The sequence below is a fragment of the Chiloscyllium punctatum genome, chromosome 8 (genome assembly GCF_047496795.1).
Source record: "Chiloscyllium punctatum isolate Juve2018m chromosome 8, sChiPun1.3, whole genome shotgun sequence".
NCBI lineage: Eukaryota > Metazoa > Chordata > Chondrichthyes > Orectolobiformes > Hemiscylliidae > Chiloscyllium > Chiloscyllium punctatum.
Window position 1 is genome coordinate 30,574,223 of NC_092746.1, and position 23,580 is coordinate 30,597,802.

The 23,580-nt window shown below is 41.7% G+C and overlaps 1 protein-coding gene across 2 annotated transcripts in view; it reads right to left on the reverse strand.

Annotated features, from left to right (window-relative positions):
• The window catches only part of sp4 (sp4 transcription factor), a 58,815-nt gene extending 37,011 nt beyond the window's left edge, over positions 1-21,804 (reverse strand). The window contains exons 1-3 of one of the 2 annotated variants that reach the window (XM_072575324.1): positions 21,487-21,804; positions 21,085-21,167; positions 19,026-20,715 (exon numbers count right to left, since the gene is read on the reverse strand). In XM_072575324.1, coding sequence (XP_072431425.1) covers positions 19,026-20,715; positions 21,085-21,167; positions 21,487-21,493 — 1,780 coding nt within the window. In that variant the 5' untranslated portion in view covers positions 21,494-21,804. Of the gene's footprint in view, positions 1-19,025; positions 20,716-21,084; positions 21,168-21,367; positions 21,423-21,486 lie in introns of those variants that run through there. The other variant, XM_072575325.1, reaches the window with a different exon arrangement.
• Between the last annotated feature and the right edge of the window lie 1,776 nt (positions 21,805-23,580).

Here is a 23,580-nt window from a genome sequence, read left to right on the forward strand (position 1 = left end):
TCCATACACGTACCACCCGGTGTGTGAAAAGGTTGCCCGTTAGGTGTCTCATCTTTCCCCTCTCACCCTAAACCTATGCCCTCTAGTTCTGCACTCCCCAACCCAAGGGAAAAGACTATTGACCCAAGCCATGCCCCTCGTAATTTTGTAAACCTCTATAAAAGGTCACCCCTCAGCCTCAGACGCTCCAGGGAAAACAGTCCCACCCTGTTCAGCCTCTCCCCATAGCTCAAATCCTGGCAACATCCTTGTATATCTTTTCTGAACCCTTTCAAGTTTCACAAAATCTTTCTTCGCCTCTTTTAACCTCCTTCCCTCCCAAAGGACATTCAACATAACAGATGTGCATAAATGACAAATAGTCATCAAAATTATTATTTTCTAACAATGTATGTGACAGATCAACATTTTCTCAATGTGTAATCACCCAGAAAGGAGAGAAATTAAAAAAGGAAGAGAAAACCTAATTTCATTTTCCACACCTACTTCACATAGCAGTTATGGTATATTTAAGATGCTGGAACAAAAAAAGGTGTTAAAAGTACATACGAGCTGATGCGCAGGGTTTAAAATACGTCAATTTACCTAGATAGCAAAATCAGTTGAATTTAATGGCTGTATACTACCAAACAGCCCAGACAATTACAAGCCAGTTAGGTCCTATCATCTGAAAAAGGTGGAATCTTCTAAATAACAAATAATTAAGTATTAGTTTAATAACAAGAATTTCTTGATTATGATTGTGCTTATATACTGAATGTATTACATATGAACATTTCAAAAACCTTTGCCAAAGTGAGTCACAGATGATACAGGAAAGGACTAAAGTATAGAATTTGAAAGATAAAATTGATTTAAAAAGTAGTGATAGTGATAGAGAAGACCATAGTTAAGAGCAGTTTCTCAGCATGATTGGAGTAGGCAGCGGTGTTCCATATGGTTCTGTTTGGTGATTACATTCTTTCACAAACATTAACGGTTTGGTCTGATAGCTAGAGAATGGCACTTCTGATAGAATGGCATACATAATTTGAGGTCAAAATGAAAACTGCAACTGGAAATTTTTGCAGCAGCGAAATAGACAGAACATTGACAGATCAAGTTCAAAACGTCAGTTTTAAGTTTTAGCAAATTTACATATTGAATGAAGTGTAGAAAGTTGGGATGGGGTCAGGTTCAATGCATTGAATACATGGATGCCATAAAAACTGGTAATCAAGATTCTTCCACGCCAAAAGGAGTCAATTCAACCAATCACATCTGCACTGCTCCTTTGAAGTAATCAGTCAACCTCACTCCATTGTTTTTCCCCCATTCAGCCCTGAAAATCTTTCCTTTTAAAAACAGACAGCAAATTCAATTTTGAAAGCTATTACTGAATATAAATTAATATAACTGAATGGTTTTAATATTGAAAATTGCAATTTTTATACATATTACACGATACATTATAAATAAATTCTACTTACCCTTGTACCAACAGACAAGTGTAATATGTTTAAAAATAGCAATTTTCAAAATTAAAACCATTATATATTAGATTTATATTCAGTAATAATACACATCACCACATTAATTCATCTAACGCTGACCATGGACAAACCTTGGAAACTATACTCCAACGAAATACTTTGCAAGCATCTATTACAGCTTTTATTTAGACTAAAAACTTCCGTTCACAAAAACACATTCAATACTTGAAACTGCCCAAGTACTTAATCCCTTACAAAAAGACTTGTAATCATAACACCAAAAAGACAGCTAATTAAAAAATCCCTAAATAATTCAAGCCACCAAACCATGATTTAACAGTGCCCCATCACGATAATTGTAGTTTACTAGAAAACTGCCAGTCATTTTAACAATGTATTGACAGAGCTTGGAACAATGACAACTAACAACTCATATTGGAAACAGGCCTAACACAAGATTTGGATAATTGTTCAGAGATGAAACACCACATTGAGCTAGTTAGTTAAAAGAAATGACAACTCGGGAATAAATTTAATGTTACTTTACACAATTATATTTATTAAAATGCATATTCAAAATGAGCCTAACATTGACAGAGTCCCAATATTTTCATCAGCTCTTACTTTTACACTACTTATCACATCAATATCCGTACGCTTGGACTCAAATACGCAAAAAATAAAACTTTCTGTGGCAAGTTTTGTTTATATCTCCCACACACAATCACATCATTTGTTTTATTTCAAAGAAGAAGCAGTCATCAAGATAGCATGCTATTTGTAGGGCAGCACATTGCAAACAGTCACAGCTAGTCCATGCTACACATGTGCCCCCAACTCAACACTTACACAAAAACGTGTTCACTATTAGCCCTGCCATTAAGCTGGCAGCTAATTATAGACCAATGCCAGGCTCAAAAGGACCATTTTTCATTCCTAGACGTAGATAGTGAATGTCAGACAAGTTAACTGTGGTAGGCATCACGTACAAGAGAGGGAGTGTACTTTAGATCAAAATATGTTAGCTTGTGAGAATCCAAGTTGATTGCCTCCCACTCCAAAGTGATGAATTAATTGTAAACAGAGATAAACTAACACCAATTAATACCTGAACACAACTGCAGTTCACAAAAATGTAAAATTTCACCCAAAACTGAAGCAGTCCAAGATTTCAAACCAACGGCTTTTCTTTAAAGAAAGGATTTCAAAAGTAGTTATGAATCATAATTTTTTCACAGTTAGTACTAACTCATTTCTGGGTTGCTCTCTACAATATTGCCAAGATTACAATTCCCGGTGAGACAATTTCAAAACAATTTGCATACAACTGTTTAAGGTATTGCTAAAATGTTTTAGGGTTACCTAATATCGACAGCCATTCTCCAGAACAGTATCCTTCACACAAGAATAGGAGAAATACAACCACATTATTTAAGGGAGGTTCAAAACTCAACCTTTTCCCTTGCTAACACCTCCCATTTTTCTAGTTTTGTCCCTAACATTAATACTTGTGGACCCAGTATTTAATATCAATTCCCTGGATACACAACTCAGTATTCCTCTCTCTCTCCCACTCCATTATGTGCCACCACTAGGCCTTTCGCCAACTTCAGACAATAACACTAGCTTTCATCTTGGAATCTTTGAACTTGGGTATCAACTTTACATGTGGAATTCAGCCAATTTTTGGGGGGGGGAAAAAAAAAGGAATTTAATTACAATGTACCTATGGTTTTCACAATCCATTTACAATGTTACTTCCTCCAAAACCTTGGACAAAATCAAGCAGATTTCTTGCTGATATTGTTTGCTGTTCAATAGACCTCCACAGAGGTAATTATGCTTGATAATTAGTTTCATCAATGCCAGTTAAAATAATAGAAGACTATCCAAATGGATGAACAGAAGACATTTATCTGCTGCACAACGTGGCCACCTGGGAAGTGGTCCCATTCTTCACCGATATCATAATGTCCAGCTTGCATCTTGTTCCATACTTAAATACTTATTCCAGGTATTATGTCAACTGCAAGCCCTTTTACAAAAGAAAATCCATGGATTAAAGATGTATTATTGATAAGGCTCCCTGTTCATCACACCTAACTCTTACACCTATTAGAATTTGTGGATTAAAAATTTATATTTGCATAGCATCTTTCACATCCTCACAATGTTCCAAAGTATTTCACAGCAAATTGAAAACATTAAGGGTGGATTGCAATTTGCAACGCAAAGTACTTCAAACTGTAATGAGATCAATGACAGCCTGCCTTTGGTGGTATGGGTTGAGAATAAGAGATGGACTGGACTAGCATCGAATAATTGGCTCCTGTAGCCACAATATAAGTGAGACGAATCTTGCAGCAAGTTACACACCACCCGATTCTCCAAAGTGTATTCATCATCCACAAGGCACTGGTAAGGGGCATGATTAAATATTCTTCACTTGCCTGGGTGAGTGTTATTGAAACAACACAAGAACTTGATACCATTCAAAAATCCAAACAGCATACTTGTTTGTGAACATGGTGCCATTCCCCTACCCTATTACTCTACATTTACCCCAACTAATGCACCTAGTCCACATATCCCTGAACACTATGGGTAATTTAGCACGGTCAATTCACATAACTTGCACATAATCTTTGGATTATGGGAGGAAACCGAAGCACTCAGGAAACCCACACAGATGTGAACAGAATGTGCAAATGCCACACAGACGGTTACCTGACCAAGAATTGAACCTTGGCACTGAGAGGCAAGTGCTAACTATTGAGCCACTGTGCCGCGTTGTACCTGTACCCAATGCAGCTGTGCATTGCTGACTGACAGTGTGCCCTGCTAGACCAGTCTGCTCTCACAGGGCACACTTCCACTGCACTGGAGGATGCCAGGATGGGTGGCAATGTCCCCCTGAAAGTGGAATGAAAGTGTCCATGCAGCTTGTGCTGGTGCATTGTGCCCTGCTGTTGCTAACATGAACCAGCAATGAGATGACCCTCCAAAATCCTGCTCTGGTTTCCATGTCGGGTTTTCCTGGTTTGGGTGGCGAGGCTGTTAAGATCACAACCTGTGATGGGGTGGGCTATTAACACGGCACTTGGCAAGTAATAATAATCAAATCTCACCACACCACTTGAACAAAGCAAACAAGATGATCACAAAAATGAGATTGGCCTCGCTGAACATCTCTCCCGACTCTCATTCATCCGAGCCATAGGCCACGCCATTCAGACCTCGGAGATTCTGCTCCATGTTTCCTTAATACTCTATTGGTGCAAGCGAAAAGCACCAAACTCAAGTCCACAGCAGTAATTATCATTGTGCAAAATCAAAACAAAATGAAGATTAAACTTTTAGAAAGCATCGAAAAAAATTAGAAGGGCAATTCATGGCCACTATTCAAATACTTCAACAACATCATTTCCTCCATTAATATTACGTACTCCATAAAGATGCAAGGCACAAGTCAGAAGTGTTATAGAATATTCCTAATTTGCCAGAATAAGTGCAACAAGTGTGACACTGTTCCTATCATCACAGTAGCAGCATTACAGAAATTCTAAGGTTGATACTTAGACAACAACATCTTCTAAACCCAATCACCACTACCATCGAGGAAAAGGTATGGAAATTCTCAGGAACATCTACAAGTTCCCACTCACTCTCTGACCTTAAAAATACACTTATCTAATTGTCACAAAGTCAAAGTCCAGGAATGTCTGCTCGAACTGCATAGTGGGTCTACCTACACAATGTACTGTAGCAGTTCAAGGCAGTAACTCACTACATTATCAAGGGCCTTGAGATGGACAATAATAATTGGACAGGAACACCCATTCCCTTTGAATTAAAAAAATCTCTATCCTACACTCAACTGTACTAATAAAATGGAGCAAGGATCTTCCCTTCCTTGATGTATTAGTTAACAAATATGCCAATGAGTTCTGCATATTATCAAACAAAGCATTATTTTACTGGTCAGTATACTTATGGGATTTCTAATGTTCCAATAGATACTAAAAGAAAACAAATTTGTTGGAAGCTCATGAATAGAGCCCTAGCCACCAGATCATCTCATAGAACTGAAGGTGAGATAGGTCATAACCAAAGTATGCTGAGAGTTAAAAGCTTCACCTGATCAAACTATCATTCACTGTATACCATACCAAACTCAAAGCACCCTAACATCTACTATGCCCAGGTAAAAACAATGACTGCAGATGCTGGAAACCAGACTCTGGATTAGTGGTGCTGGAAGAGCACAGCAGTTCAGGCAGCATCCGAGCAGCAGTAAAATCGACGTTTCAGGCAAAAGCCCTTCATCAGGAATACAGGCAGAGAGCCTGAAGGGTGGAGAGATAAGTGAGAGGAGGGTGGAGGTGGGGAGAAAGTAGCATAGAGTACAATACGTGAGTGGGGGAGGGGATGAAGGTGATAGGTCGGTGGGGGAGGAGGGTGGAATGGATAGGTGGAAAAGAAGATAGGCAGGTAGGACAAGTCATGGGAACAGTGCTGAGCTGGAAGTTTGGGGCTGGAGTGAGGTGGGGAAGGGAAAATGAGGAAACTGGTGAAGTCCACATTGATGCCCTGGGGTTGAAGTGTTCCGAGGCGGAAGATGTGGCGTTCTTCTTGCAGGTGTCTAGTGGAGGGAGTGGCGGTGAAGGAGGCCCAGTACCTCCACGTCCTCGGCAGAGTGGGAGGGGGAGGGGGAGTGGGAAATGTTGGGCCACGGGGCAGTGTGGTTGATTGGTGCGGATATCCCGGAGATGTTCTCTAAAGCGCTCTGCTAAGAGGCATCCAGTCTCCCAATGTAGAGGAGACCACATCGGGAGCAACGGATACAATAAATGATGTTGGTGGATGTGCAGGTAAAACTATGATGGATGTGGAAGGCTCCTTTAGGGCCTTGGATGGAGGTGAGGGAGGAGGTGGGGGCACAGGTTTTGCAATTCCTACAGTGGCAGGGGAAGGTGCCAGGATGGGAGGGTGGGTTGTAGGTGGTCGTGGACCTGACCAGGTAGTCACGGAGGGAACGGCCTTTGCGGAAGGAGAAAAGGGGTGGGGAGGGAAATATATTCCTGGTGGTGGGGTCTATTTGGAGGTGGCGGAAATGCCGGTGGATGATTTGGTTTTATGCGAAGGTTGGTAGGGTGCAAGGTGAGCACCAGGGGCGTTCTGTCCTTTTTACGGTTGGAGGGGTGGGGTCTGAGGGCGGAGGTGCGGGATGTGGACGAGATGCGTTGGAGGGCATCTTTAACCACGTGGGAAGGGAAACTGCAGTCTCTGAAGGAGGAGGCCATCTGGTGTGTTCTGTGGTGGAACTGGTCCTCCTGGGTGCAGATACAGTGGAGGCAGAGGAATTGGGAAGATGGGATGGCATTTTTGCAAGAGGTAGGATGGGAAGAGGTGTAATCCAGGTAGCTGTGGGAGTCAGTGGGTTTGTAGAAAATGTCGGTGTCAAGTCGGTCGTCATTAATGGAGATGGAGAGGTCTAGGAAGGGGAGGGAGGTGTCAGAGATGGTCCAGGCAAATTTAAGGTCAGGGTGGAATGTGTTGGTGTAGTTGATGCATTGCTCAACTTCCTCGCGGGAGCACGAGGTGGCGCCAATGCAGTCATCAATGTAGCGGAGGAAGAGGTGGGGAGTGGTGTCGGTGCAATTACGGAAGATCGACTGTTCTACATAGCCAAAGAGACAGGCATAGCTGGGGCCCATACGTGTGCCCATGGCTACCCCTTTGGTCTGGAGGAAGTGGGAGGATTCGAAGGAGCTACTATGCCCAGTCAATCCAAGATTACCCTGCTAGGACTCTCCAAAATTTGAATAACAGGCGAAGCCACTCACCACTACCACTACTACCACTACCACTACTACATTGGCTGAATCTCTGGATAACAGTCTAGCAATAATAGACGAGGCCATTCCGATAATATAGTCTCAACTGCATTAGATAAGCAACAAGCATCTTGGCCATTTTGTACTCAAATTTAGTTCAGTTTACAGACGAAAGTTATACCTATGGATTACGATTTTTGAAGGACAACATGGGCAGTTTTTCTTGCATTTCTTGAACATGTATCAACTGTAATTTCAAATAAATACTACACTGAATCAAAACTTCTACACCGCAAGTTAATTCAGTGTATCTCTGGAGCTATATATTAAAAAAACCAAGTGTACGTTAATGAACAAATTTCTGAAATGTCTGTTGGTGAAACATGGAATGAGATAACCAAAACTAAATTTTCGATAAACAAATACACACATTGCCATGCCAGAGCATGGCTCATAAACTACCATAGATGTTATGAGAATTCACAATCTCTGAGCAATCCATCATACATGACAGAGGTCACCTGAGCATGAGATCACTTTCATGCAACTTGTATAATCTATTTTTCTTTGCCATGCAGTTACACAATGTTCAAACCCTATCCGTCCAGATCTAGCATCAGATTTTTGATATACAAGCAGAGAAAAGTAGATGGAAGCCAAAAATAAAAATAGAAAGTTTTGGACATACACAGCAAGCACACAGCATTTGGGAAGAAAAGAAGAATTAATGTTTAGGTTTGGTGATCATCTTGTTCTTTTGGTTTGCAGTATTTTGAAACCTGTTTTCATTTTTAAGACTAATATTAGTTCCTGCTGGCTATGCTGATTGTTTGGCTTGAAATCAGTAACTTTCCCCCACTCATTTCCCACACCACTATGTCATTCAAGGAGCCTAAGGCACAACCTCCATTAATCCTAACAGACAACTTCAGAAAAGGATCATCTTTTAGTTCCCAATAATGGGAGAACAGGAATGACATTAACAAGACTTCAGCAAGATAGCTAGTTCTGCATGATGGAAAATATTCCATTTTAAAAATATAACCATAATAAATTGCATGTTTGTTTGCATTAATTGTTACTGAGATTTTGATAATACTTTAAAGTAAACCGAATTTCACAATATCCATTTTCTCTCATATGGCACACGTGAAAGGTCGATTTACTAATCTATTACAGACAGTTTGGTTTTTGGACTACTGCGAACAAAATTGACTTACAGCATCTCAAGAAGTAGCCCATCTTCAGTGATTTGGCAAAGACCTCAGGTGTTGAGGTTAACATCTCATCGAGTACCTAATCAACCTTGCATTTCGTTATGCAACTTTTTCCTGAGGCTGTTTTTGACACGCACCTTAGCTTCAATCAGAATTTAGCAGGATGAATTGACTGGGTTAAGCCTTTGCTCTTCAGTGCATTATTTTCTTAACTTGCAGGGCCTGTGATCAGAGATTTGGACAATTTCATCTTTACAAGTATTGTCCATCACTTTTCATGGCTACCTTGAAAGAAGTGATTTTGTAGGGTCATGGCAGATGTTTTCTTTGACAAATCATACATTAGACAGAATTTGCTTCTACACAATCTGTGGCTGTAAAACCGATATCAGAATACTCTAAAAACATACTGCATCATTCTGCAGAAAATGTCCATTTGTGTTATGATGTAATTGAATTTTATTCTGGAGGTGCTGAGTTAATTTTGGATTTGTCCAAGTCAAATCTGTAATTTTTGAAGAAAGTCAACAGAGTGATTTGCTTGCATCAATTAACTGCTTCCTGACCCACTGCAGCCCATCAGGGATTGCCGGCATATTCTTTTGGATGTAGTACTCTTTGGAAGAACTACTTGTGGCACCACTGCAGTGTCCCTACTTCTAGACCAGAAAGATTAGAGTCCCACCTGCACCAAAGGTGTGTCGTAATGTCTCTCGCTCTCTACTAAAATCATCATAAAGGCAGCAGAGTTAATTATTGTCTCTTTGTAGTCTAATGCTTTCAGTAACTGGAGTTAGGCAAAAGATCACTGCTAATAGAATCACCAGATGCCTACCCACCACACAAGGTTTGAGCAATCGCTGGGGACTTTACAATGAGGAGGTCAAGGAGAAAGTGAGGACTGCAGATGCTGGAGATCAGAGCTGAAAATGTGTTGCTGGAAAAGCGCGCAGGTCAGGCAGCATCCAAGGAACAGGAGAATCGACGTTTCGGGCATCAGCCCTTCTTCAGGAATGAGGAAAGTGTGTCCAGCAGGCTAAGATAAAAGGTAGGGAGGAGGGACTTGGGGGAGGGGCGTTGGAAATGCGATAGGTGGACGGAGGTCAAGGTGAGGGTGATAGGCCAGAGTGGGGTGGGGGCGGAGAGGTCAGGAAGAAGATTGCAGGTTAGGAAGGCAGTGCTGAGTTCGAGGGAATGATGAGGTCAAGCAAACTGTGACACTCAAAAGTGGCAATGACAGAGTTCAGTAGTTTTCAAGATATATCAGCCTGGGTCACTCACATTGCTCAAAAATGATGGATCTCCAAGGTAAGTATGGTCTAAATTTTAAATTTCTTCTGAATAACATCAGTGGTCAACTGCCTGAAGGACATTGCTCTGGCATATCACTTTGCAGGCTATGCCACATAAACAAAAGTTACTACATGCACGAGCCTCAGCCTGGGCAATGCCCAAAAATGTATTCTTTCTGCTTGTCTGAAAGAGTGTGAAGGCTGTAGCCTAAATGAGCCATGACACCGTGGTATAGGTTGCCTTTCCATAAAGGAAGTAAAAATGAGTACTGGTAGTAGGGGATACTTAGTGAGGGAAGACTAACACATGTGCAGCTAGAAGAAAGTGAGGATTGCAGATTCTGGAGAGTCAGAGTCAAAAAGTGTGGCGCTGGAAAAGCATAGCAGGTCAGGCAGCACAGAAGCACGAGAGTCAACACTTTGGGCATAAGAACATTCTGCCCAAAACGTCGATTCTTCTGCTCCTCTGATGCTACCTGACTCACTGTGCTTTTCCAGTGCCACACTTTGACTTCTGTGCAGCCACAAGTGTGAGCTCAGTAGGCTACAATTGCTTACCTAATGCCAGGATTCTGCTCAAAATGGGACAGAAAATTAAAAAGGGTGAAGTGGAGAGGATCAGCTGTTACGGTCAATGTTGCTAACAATGTGATACAGGTATGATAAGTAAGAGCTTCTGTTTAGTCAGTATGTGGAACTAGCCACTAGATTGAAGATCAGAACTTCAAAAGGTAATAATCCTGATTGGCGAAATAAATACATGGCTGAAATGTAGGAGAAGGTGGTTCAAGGGGTACTGACATCAGTATTATGTAAAGCGAGGGCTGTAGTATCAGGTTAGTCTGCATTTGAACATTGCTGGGACCGGCATTCGAGCAAATCATAAAATTAGGGAAGTAGAGGTAGCTTTAAACTAGACAACAGAGTAAGGAGCAAACTTGGGTAGGTGGAACAAAATCAAGATTACAGCAGAAGGCAAATGGTATTGTGAGAAATAAAGATCGTAGCTTCATTAAGTTACAATTCAAACTACAGCTTTTGCTGCTTCTGAGGTAAACTTTCTATATTTGCATGGAATCAAGTATGAGATTTTGGCCTGATGGATCTGCTGGGACACAAGGTTACCAATTATAGCAGTTGGTTTTCTGATACTGCTGTAAAATCATCATACCTTATGTCTGTCTTGATGTAGACAGAACAATGATAATAGAAGCTGTCAAATAGTAAACTCATTCCAATGTTGACTAAAACATCTAAAATATTGTAATTACCTTTCAAAGGAAAATGAAGTACAAATAAATTAACATATTAAGCAAAATATTAAACAGAAACATTTAAGGACCAAAACATAAGCTGCTGGAAATGCTCAGCAGGTCTGGCAGTATCTGTGGAGAGAAATCAGAGTTAACGTTTGGGATAGAACGATCCTTCCTCAGATTCTGCTAGACCTGCTAAGGTTTTCCAGAAATTTCCACGTTTGTTTGTGATTTACAGCATTCACTGTTCTTTTGGTTTTTAAGAAACATTTAAGGGTTTGATTGCCCAAAGATCTCACTAAAAGACAGTCTCCAGATCACAAGTTCCATCCATCTTTAGTCATTTGTGCCCTTTAAGGTTTGAGGGGGCTGGAAATAATTATTGAGGCAATTCTTGCATCATGAAGTAACAATGAAATTCCCAGAAATTAGAATCAACAAAACTGAAAAACATTAGTTACATTGGCAGCACGGTGGCACAGTGGTGAGCACTGCTGCCTCACAGCACCAGAGACCCGGGTTCAATTCCCACCTCAGGCGACTGACTATGTGGAGTCTGCACATTCTCCCCGTGTCTGCGTGGGTTTCCTCCCACAGTCCAAAAATGTGCAGGTTAGGTGAATTGGCCATTCTAAAATTGCCCGTAGTGTTGGGTGAAGGGGTAAATGTAGGGGAATGATTATGGGTGGGTTGCTCCTCGGAGGGTCGGTAAGGACTTGTTGGGCCGAAGAGCCTGTTTCCACACTGTAAATCATCTAATCTAAAAAAAAATGGACTACCAGAATCATCCACCCATCTTACAAATCTGAAATATTTAGCTTCCTTTTAAGGAGGAATAAAATATGCCTTACTTTGTCAAACAACCCAGATAGAAGTTAGGTGACTAAAATGGTGCAACCCTCAAGTTAGTTTGCCTCAGGAAGTGTTAACTTCTTCAACTCAATTAACCACCAGTTTTTAACATTTGAGTTATACTTTAAATTGACTCATTATGGACACTTGTGCTACAGTAAAATAGAACATTAAAACTTGCATTTTAATATCCAATTCATGCTGTACACGAATATAGCACAACAATTTAATATTTAGCATGGAAATGGCTAATGAAGTAAGTTTGAGGGTGTTTAAGAGGAGCAGAAAATGCTGGAGGGGTTAGAAAGGTTTAGGGAGGGAATTCCAGAGCTCAGAATCTAGGAAGCAAAGGGCAAAATCTCCAGTCAAGTGACTTAAATCAGGTACATACATGAGATAAGAAGCGGAAGCAAGCAAGCATGTGGAAGGTTTAGGAGTGGTGGCAGTTAGAGATAGGAAAGGATTTGATTGCAAGACTGAGAATAACCAGGGACAATGTAGGTCAGTGAACAGAGTAGTGCTAGATGAACAGGTCCTACTGCACCTGGGCTGAAGAGTTCAAGAGGAATTCAACTTATGAAAGAAGGATGGAAGTTGTCAGGCCAACCAAGTCAGCACTGAAATAGTCATGTTAAACAAAGCAAAGTTATACGTGGAATTTTCAATAGAAACTGACAATATTACACAGAAAAAAAAATGTCCTTGATGATCGAATAAAGAAAGTTAATTAAGGGGTTAAAAACAATTGTTAATACAATGAATGATCTTTTATGGTTTTGGTGAGTCACCAGGGAAAGGGTCATACTTATGGCCAAAGAGTAGAGCTTGTGCAAGAATTAAAGAACCGTTTCAATTTATCCAATATTCGATCAAATGAATTGTCACTTAGTAGTGGCTGTTGCAAAAGAACCATGGAAAATAAATGTGATAAATAAAATAAATGTGATAAATCAGAAACAACAGAACAGTTGGGAAGGGGTAGAGGTGCTGAGGTAGAGCGAGGTGTCATTACCACATTCATAGAACCTGATGAATCTTCAGATGCTGCTGCTAATTGGTAGTGTGAAAATGAGAATTTGAAGGGGTAGAAGAAAAGACCTTTCGCAATTTCTGAGAATTATTCTGGGACCAGGAAAAGCCACTGTATATGATGTTCTAGAAACAGCTAACAGATAATGGCCTCCTTCTATGCTATATAATTTTATGGTTCTATAGAGATGCTTGCAACCAAGGACAGTCTGTCCAGTCTGAGTGGGATGTTCTTCACAGGGTTGGCACAGACTTGATGAGCCAAATGGCCTCTATCTGCACTATTCTACAATTCTATGACAGGAGGCTCAGCAAAAGGACAGTGAATCACAAATATGAAGATATCAAAAAAGTTTTTTTTTTAAATAAAAGAAGAAAATGCCAGATTTTCAGGGTAAGAAAGCAGTACCAAAGGAGAGGGAACTATAAATAATCAGCTAGATTTGTTAACTAGAAGCAAAGTTGGTTGGGAAATCACGTAGTGGAAACAGTATCAAATAATTAGGAGTGGACACTCATGGACAAGGTGAGCTCAGAAAGGGCGAGGAAAGAAACTTGAGAAAGACAAGTTTGAGGTTGGGAAAGGAATCAGAGGATGTTGAATTGGTCCATCTCATGGACCAAGTTTCAGACTAAGTACTTATTAGCAATCAGGCCAGAATGAACAGTGAAAGAGGCTCCTAGTGGAAAAAAAGGACTTTAGTGGAAGAGTACTAGGAGCTCTTTACATTCCAAAACAATCTTAGTTGAGGAGAGTCATATCAGACAATGAATGTGTAAACCAGTCATCTTCCTGGACAGCACCTTTGAATTTAAGAAGCTGGAGATGACATATTTTACTGGGGTCAAGGGCATTAAAAATAAGAGGCAACTGACTCATTCAGCAGCCACAAAAATGTCAGTGACTGGGACATCAAAGGCTAGATAACTAGGAATTTCATAGTGCACTAAGTACATTACTAATTTTCTTGATAATCAAAAAAAATGAATCAAAAACAAGGGAGTTATAGATTGTGTACTAAAATATGAATCACACTGTGCACTGATCTGCAACGTAAACTTCCATGCTCCAAGTTTATCTCAATGACTTCTGAAGGTACTTACTCTTAAGGTACAGTGCTTGATGCAGATTTGACGACACAAATATCATTTTTCCAACAGTAAGAAAAATAATTCCGCTAAATCCTACACTTTAGTGCATTGTATTTTCCAGGAGGAATCAGCAGACAGCAAACAAGTGTGGATAATATCCAAGGGTCAAAGCATGGATCATATGCTAGCTGCTTGTTTAGTGAAAAATAAATTCAACAATTCAGTGCTAATCATGGATCAAACTCAGAGCTTCTTAGCTCAGATTCATAAGTACTGCATTAAGGCATCTAAAAAAAGTCAGAATTTAAGATTTATAATACTTTTTTTCGTTCACTCAGGGTACGTGGACATTGATGGCTGCCTACCATTCAGTGCCCTTCCTTAGTTGACCTTGAGGTCGTGGTGGAACTGCCTTCGTGAACTGCTGCAGGCCATACGGTGTCGGTAGACCCACAACGTCATGAAGGAAAGAATTCCAGGTTTTTGATTATCAGTGATATATTTCCAAGTCAGCATGATGAGCAGCTTGGAGAAGAACTTTCATTGATGACGATGTTCCCATGTATCTGTTGCTCTTGCCCTAGATTAAAGTAGTCCTGGGTTTGGAAGGTGCTGTCTGAGGACCCTTGGCTGAACTTGTGCAGTGCAAGTTGCTGATGCTGATGCTATTCAGTGCAAATGATGGACAGAGTTGATGCTGCGCCAAATAGCTGCTTTATCCTGAATAGTGTCAAACTTTTTGTGTGTTGTTGGAGCTGCACACATCCAAGCAGATGGGGACTATCCCATCACACTCCTGACTTGTTCTTGTAAATAGTGGAGGACAGGTTTTGGAGAGTCAGTTGGTGAGTTATTAACTGCACTATTCTCAGCCCCTTGTAACTACTGCAATGGCAAAGCTGTTTAGTCGAACTTCTGGTCAATGGCAACCCCAGGATGTTGACAGCAGGGGGATTCAGTGTTGGTAACACCAAGGAATGTCAAAAGGGTGATCAATGCCTGGCCAATAAGAGACAACTGAAACTTGCTGATAAGGATCCTTGAGTGGAGTGCATTACTTCCCCCTCCAACTCTATTTTGATTTAGTCCCTACCCTCCCCTTCACTGTTTTGATCACACAGCATTGCCCTTTGATGTGAAGGGCAGTGCTTGTCACTGGCCACTCGGGTGTTTTTCCTATCTTCCTGGTGGTGGAAATTGAATAAAGATTCGTGCACTTTGCGTCTTTTCACTGTGTCTCACACCTGCACACACACACCATGGGTGCTGGGGAAAAAATAAGCACTACCGCACTTAGGCGGTAGTGTGGGGAAGGGGGAAAAAAAAATAACCAGGAGATTCACTGTGTCTCACACCTGCGCACACACACCATGGGTGCTGGGGAAAAATAAGCACTACCGCAGTTAGGCGGTAGTGTGGGGGTAATAAAAAAAAAGAAAAAAAAAATAAACAGGGAATTAAGGGCAAAAAAAAATAACCAGGAGATTTCCTTTCTTCCTGGTGGTGGAAATTGAATAAAGATTTGTGCACTTTGTATCTCACACCTACATACATACATGGGTGCTGGAGAAAAAATAAGCAATACTGCAGTTAGGTGGTAGTGTTGGGGAAAAAAAAAAGATAAGGATCCTTGAGTGGAGTGCATTACTTCCCCCTCCAACTCTATTTTGATTTAGTCCCTACCCTCCCCTTCACTGTTTTGATCACACAGCATTGCCCTTTGTGACAGGCAGTGCTTGTCACTGGCCACTTGGGTGTTTTTCCTATCTTCCTGGTGGTGGAAATTGAATAAAGATTGGTGCACTTTGTGTCTTTCACTGTGTCTCACACCTGCACACACACACCATGGGTGCTGGGGGAAAAATAAGCACTACCGCACTTAGGCGGTAGTGTGGGTATAAGGAAAAGAAAAGGGAAAAAAAAACATAAAAAGGGTGATTGTTACCCTTCCCTTCACTGTTTTGATCACATAGCATTGCCTTTTGATGTGAAGGGCAGTGCTTGTCACTGGCCACTCGGGTGTTTTCCCCCTTCTACGAAAAAAAAAGAAAGAAAAAAAAGAAAAGAGAAATAAAGAAAAAAAAGAAGAAAAAAAAAGGATCCTTGAGTGGAGTGCATTATTTTTCCCTCCAACTCTTTTGATTTAGTCCCTACCCTCCCCATCACTGTTTTGATTACACAGCATTGCCCTGTGGTTTGAAGGGCAGTGCTTGTCACTGGCCACTTGGGTGTTTTTCCTATCTTCCTGGTGGTGGAAATTGAATAAAGATTCGTGCACTTTGTTGCACATCTACACACACACCATGGGTGCTGGGGAAAAAAATAAGCACTACCGCAGTTAGGCGGTAGTGTGGGGGTTTAAAAAAAGAAAAAAAAAGATAAGGATCCTTGCTACACCAATGCTCCAGACATAGGCCTGTGATATCATAGCAGATCAATTCCATTTATGCATTTCTCTTAGCAGAACTTACTGCTACACTAATAAAGTAGTATTGCGAATTATTAAAGCAAGGCTAGGTTATCTATATGAGATGCCAAATCAACACAGCTATTCACAGAAAAAGATTTCAAAAACCTGCATTTCCAATACACACCTATTATCTTGAATACATTATTATGACTGTAATGGCAATTACAATATCTTAAGCATAAAAACTCAGATTTTAATTAATTAAGAATTGGGCGAAAAGGAGAGGGGAAAACATGAAGTGGTACTTGATTTGTATGCAGCCTTCTACAGAACCTGTAATCAGTATATTCATAATTGTCTTTTGTAATTCTGTATTATGTAACACCAGGGTGGTCATATTATATGCAATTTATTAACACCTCCATTTTTCCAGCATGTATGATCTGGTGCCACAGTGGGCAATCCTTGTAATGACTCAGGCTTTTAGGGGAAATCACCACTTTCCTTTGACTACACAATCAGGTTCAATAAAAGAGAGAAACTTGCCTACAATAATTTGGAAAGTTGAAAATACCTGCAAAAACACAATTATAAATAAATAAACATACTGCTCTCAGGACAGTCAACTAACTTTGTTAGTTCCAAGGCTCTCTGAAACAAATGCATTCATTTCATCTCAGTCCCTAATATTGCTTTCAGTGGAATCTGGAGTGAACAATGAAATGCTACAATGTACATTGGCCTAAAAAGGTTATATAGTATGACAATTTTGTTTATAAGAGTGATTTAAAATATTTTAAGCAGCTTAATTGGTCTTTAAAAACACTTGTATAATAATGAAGTAGGTGAAAAGCTTTTCACACATTCAGTTTGAACCAGATTTCCAAGCATCAACTGAAGCTTAATACATAATCTCTAACATCAATTTATATACTGTGTGTAAACTGAAATCTTATCATTAAAGAACATAGATTTAGAAGCTCTCCGACAGTGTAATCCATTTGACAATAATCAAGTGAAATGTCATGATTTGTCTGTCTAAAATCTAACTACACCAAATAAAATCATTTGGAATTGAAAACTACCTTAAGGACTTGCTTCTTCATGATTTGCAAACCAGTCAGGAAGAAATGGTATTAAAGTTTGATTGTCAACAAAAGACCACTTAAAATATTTTGGGCAAATTCAAAATATGCTGCAGGATGGGGAGTATTGTGAAACAGTGGTGCTATGCCTACCTCTGGGTTAGAAAGCCTGGGTTCAAGTCCCACCTACTCCAGAGATGGGTCATAACATGTCTGATCATGTAGATATTTTTAATGAACAAGCTTAAGAACATCAAGCAAGGGTAGTCAAGTCAGAATTTATCAAAACGTCTTAACTAACCATGATCCTCAGTAATATTTGTTGAAAAGTTTAATCTCTTGTATTTAGAATGTACAGCTCTCAGAAAACAATGTTTTTGAAAACATCCTCCAAGTTGATACAATTTCATTAGAACACCTTCTGGTCTTGAGCAATCAAACTAGTTTTGTTTAAAAAGATATCAAAAGTTTAAACACAAAGCTCTCTCAAAAACAAAATAGGATAAACAACATTTTAAAAATATTTTCCAAAGTCATCATGAAGCTTTGTTTACAAATTATTTATAGTTGGGAGATTTTGATCCTCAAAAACCTTTTACAATGCCATTTTGTTAATACGTCTCTTACTAAAATATCAAAAGTTAAAGATGATAGAAGGAACAAATTATCAGGGCGGTGAGAGAATCTTAAACTTCTGGATTTATAGCTTGATCCTAAATATTTTGGTTTAGCATGAAAATACTTTGGTAACTCCAAAAAGCAGTTCAAGTACAATCCAAACACATGAACAAAAATGTTACGAATGTACACAGAGATTTGATTTCAAAAGTATATGTTAGGAAGATTATTTCGGAAAACACCAAATCTGTAACTGAAGACAACAGGAAAAAATGCATAGCTTCCCCCAGTTCCAAATAAAAATGTTTTACAGCACATTTTGATGAAGGCAATTTACTTTTAACCAGGTAAAGTGCAATTAACTACATAATTATGCACCTGAACAAACAGAACAACACTATTACAAAAAAAAAATCAGGCTACTTGGAACTTACATTCCTTTTGCCAATACACTCCCTACAAAAACATCTATTATAGAAAAGATTTTCTGCAAATTCGAAGTTCAGAGCAAAGACACAGAAACTCAATTTTAGAATTCTAGGAAAAAACTAATTCTTGTATTCAATTTTGAATTGCACATCAGGATGGCAGGCTCTTCTGAATTGGTACACACCTGGAACTTAGGGAGATCACTTTCCCTGAAACCACAATTTCCCCCACACTGGACATAACCTCCACTGCTCCCCCATTCCCTCTCCGAGCCAGAAAGCTTCCAAAATTGTTAAAAAACACTAATACCTGCAACATATTTGGCAAGTTTACTTGGGTAAAAATGTCAAATACTTGAAACAAACCAAGCCAACATTATGTAACTTAAATAGGTTTATACCTAGAACATAACATATTTGACAAGGACGAGTCATACCTGTTAGATTGGCGATGGCCACTGGTATTCCTTGCACCTGGAGTCCTCCTGAGCTCAAGCTGCCAATGTTGACTGTTTGAAGGTTAGGTACTGAGGCAAGTTGCGCAGCACTTAAGTTAATGGTACCGCCAGTGACAGTTACAGGGGTAATTTGGGCAATAGCCGTTTCACCAGAGTTACTTGAAGACACTGGGGTCACAGTCAGCTGTTGAGCGTTCTGGATCTGTACATTGGAAAGGTTCTGGATGTTCTGCAGCTGTATGGTTTGCCAGTTGATCTGCCCAGACGGTGTGATGCTCGGTGCCCGAATGATGACCTGAGTGGGGTTCTGCAGCGTGGACAGCTGAAGGGTCTGGGGTTGCACAGCTTGCAGGGCCTGCCCTTGGATGGTGGTGACGGTCTGCTGCTGCTGCTGCTGCGGGATCTGGGCCTGGACGATCTGCTGCTGCTGCTGCGGCTGGAGGGCAGACGGCAGTTGGAGCGGCTGGCCGCCTTCTGGAAGGTTCTGCAGGCCGTTGGGCTGAGCGGCGTCCCCTTCCCCTTCGGGGGCGGCCTGCGGTTCCTCCTCGGTGTTGTCCGAGCCGGCCGGCTCACTGAACACGGTGTCCGAGGTCTGCAGCAACGAAGGGGCGGCGGCGGCGGCGGTAACTCCGCCTGGCAGCGGGGAGGCGGAGGCGGCCGGTGCAGCCTGAGGAGGAGGAGGAGGAGGAGGAGGAGATTCGGGCGTGTTGTTCACCGCCGAGGCCCCGCCGGAGATGGGCGTGGACAAGGCCTGAGCCCCGCCGTTGGAGAGGCCGCCGTCCCCGGAAGGTTGGACGAACTGAATGGATCCTCCTCCGGCGGTGGCCGCCGCCATGTTGTTGATGGGCACGGCCAGAGTCACGCCGCCTCCCAGATTAATGGGCAGCGTGGCGACCATCTGAGCCTGAGCTCCGGAAATGTGGACGCCCTGGAGCTGCAGAGGGATGGACAGGCCGCCGCCGCCGGTACCGGCCGCTCGGATCTGGATGGGCACGGCGTTGGCCAGGGACCCCGTCTGTGGGGAACCCCGGCTCGCCGGGGCCAGCAGGCTCCCCGCCGAGACGATCTGGATCGACTGCTGCTGCCCCTCGGCCCCCGCCGCCGAGATCACCTGATACTGCAGGCCGGAGGATGATGTGGAGGAGGAGGAGGAGGATGCTGCCGCCGCCGCCGCCGCCCCGGAGCCTGCGCTCACCACCATGGCCGCGTTCGGGAGGCTCTGCACCGGCACCACGTTGTACTGACCAGCCGCCGACACGACGGGCCGGATGCGGGGGTTGGGCGAGCCGGCCGCGACATCCTGTCCGCCGGTGCCGTTACTGCCGCCGCCTCCGTCGTCGCCGTCGTTGTTGTTGTCGCCGCCGCCGCCGCCGCCGCCTTCTCCCTCAGCGCCGGCCGCCGACGCCCCTTGCTGCTGAACCGCGCCTTCTTTGGTCGTCGAGGGCCCGGCGGCTATGATCTGCCAGCCATTTCCCGACAGCTGAGCGGTGACCAACTCGAGTTGTTGTTGCTGCTGCTGCTGCTGCACCGCTCCCGAGCTCTGGTCGATCACGAGCTGACCGCCCTGGAGCGCGGTGGAGGCGGCGACGGCCGCCCCTTCCGCCGGCCCCGGGGATCCAATCTTGCTGCAAGTGGCTGCGAGGAGGGCGAGAGGAGAGGGCTGGGTGTCCTACCCACACAGACACACACACACACACAGTGGGCGGGTTTAGAAAGGAAAGAGTGGGTGTGAATTTACATTAGCACAAAAAAAGGGGCTTCACTCAGGAAGTACAGAGCAATTAACGACAAAAACAGTTGCATTTCGATCGTTACAACAAATTTTAAAAGCGTACATTTCTAGTTTGCTTCATCAGGAAGTAGCTGCTCAGATCTGCAGGAGAAAAATGGCTTCACGTACAAATGCAACACAGACAAGTGGTTAGCAACATTAGTTCAGCAGCAGTTGTAGCAGAGCAAGCATTTTCATTTAAACGCGTAAAAAATAAAATGTTACACGCGTATAAAAGTCTGGATTTGAAAATTTAGTTTTCTTTACCTGTGAGCCTGATGTTTTGATTTGCAAATATTCACCAGGTTTCCCTCCTTCAGTTAGGGTGGCCATACTTTCCTCCTTTTGATCTGTGAACAAAAAAATACAAATAATCGTAATAAAATAAGTTCATTTTTTTGTGAACTGTACGTTACTTTCACATAGTTGTCTCAATCAACCCATCAATTCCCTAGGAAGGGAGGGGAGCAAAAAACAGAAACGTGGTTTGAAACCCGACCCAGTGGATACAAAGTAACACCCAAAAGAGGGTTGTCTCAAGACAACTCACTACTGTAGATTCTTGGTGTCAGGCTGATCAATTAGCAGAAAGCTTGTCACCAAGGTAAATTGACTTTTTCCCTCTTGTTTTTTTTTAAAGGAGGGAGGGATAGAGGGAGGGTTACGTACCACTCATTCTGCATTGCTTAGGAAGGGGAAAAAAAATAAGGCCAATACAAAATGTAGGCAGAACAAGGCAGGGCTGGCCCTTTCTTTCCACGAATGGCTGTTTGCGTAGGACGGAATAATCAGGTTCCTCTTGATTGACGGAAATGGAACTGGGAGGCGGTGCCTCGCACCCGGCGACAGCACCAACGAACCCAGAGACTTGACGTGCCGAGCTCGATCCGCAGGCTTGATTGGCTCTGCGGCTGTGGGGCTGGAAAGGCAAGGGGGTGCGCAAAGCACGCTGGGAATTGTAGTTCCTCTCCTGATAAAGAGCCCGGTTGGTGGAGACGAGGACTTCAGCTCCCATGGCGGGGCTGACACGCATGCGCACTGGGTGCAATCGGTGAGTTGACGCGTTCCCCGCCCCAGTTCTGCCCTTCCCCTCCCCCTACATCATGGGAGGATGGGCGGAAGGGAACAAAGGCGGTGCTTTGTGCTTTGGGTGGGTGGGCGTTTTTCCTTTGACTGCATCTAAAGCATTCGGGTTGTATTTCTCTCGATTTAGGCTTCTGATGTCGATATCTAAAGTTTTTAGGAGGCATTTAAATCCTGGCATAGATTAATGGAAACCATAGATGTTGTTTTGTAATGTAGGTGCAGGAGATTTTGTATTGCAGATATTGAGTGGATGCAAATTTTGTACTGCAGGTGCAGGGTGGTTGCAGTTTTGTAAAGTAGGCAAGTAAAATTGCAGAAACTCTGGATACTATTTCACTGTATCTTCGGTTGGTGATATCCTGAGGACTGCAAATATTATCCTATGTGATGAATCTATTAATTATAGTTCAAACATTTTTAAAAGATTTTGGTTTTATTTTAGATATAATTGAATGTGCTTGCATGTGTGTATATATACACCACAATAGGTTTGTTTCCAAAATGTAAATCTGTAAGATTTAAGAGAGAGTGGCAGGGTGAATACAAAATTTGCTAAAAACCATGTTGTCTAATGTGTTGTTCTCCAGGTTTTGATGTTAAGAACAATGTTGATCAGATTGACTTTGACATATGGGGCATAATTTCAAAGTTTGCTAACTATACTAATCTGTGGATATAATAGGAGGATAGTAATAATAGACTACTGAAAAAATGTATTTCAAACAGAAGGTAGATTGACTGCAATGCAGAGAAATGTGAAATGATGCATTTTGGTAGGAAGAATTGAGAGACACAGTGCAAAATTTATAGTTACAATTTTAAAGTTTTGATGAATATCATTGGAAGTGATCATCACTGGTAAAGCTAAGAACAGAAAATCTTTGATGCATAAATCTTTGCAATAGCTGGTTGAAATGGCTGTTTCTTTTAGAAAAGCGTTTGGAATCCTTGACGTTAATAAAGTCAGATATTAAAGTAAGGAAGCTTAACTAAATAAATCTTTATAGACAGTGTTTAGACTTCAAATGAGATATTGTATTGAATTCTGGTCGCCATGTTTTAAGAAGGATGTTAAGACCTTGGATACCATGTTGGAGAGATTTTCTGTAATTGTACCAGGAATGAGGAATCTGTCCTATTGAGAAACTAAGGTTCATGTCCTTAGCAGTGAAATATTAGAGTAAGAGTTAATACAGTACTCAAAATCATGCATAGTTTAAGTAGGGTAAGAAAAGTATGTATACCAAACAACAACAGAATGCCTGGTATCTAGAGGGCACAGATAAGATGATTTAATATTGACGCATAAGAACCTGGGCAACATCAGGAAACTGTTTATTACACTGCATGCTACTGTGATTTGGAATCCATTCCCTGAAAGGGTTGTTAGAATAGATTCAAAAATGACATTTGGAAAGAAATGGTATAAATATTTGAAGGGCAAATGGGGTAAGAGTGAGATGGTGGAACTAGTTGAATAGCTCATCCAAAGTGCCAGCACAGGCATTCATTTGATGCCTCTGTGATGCACAGTGTCATTTTTGTAAGGCATATGTGGGGTGCTGGAGGTAATTTTGTGATGCAAAGAGGATGAATGGATGAAGTTTCTAAAGAATGTGTGAAGAAATTGGGTAGATATGATTTTATAATATACTGTGAGAATGATGTTTTGCTATT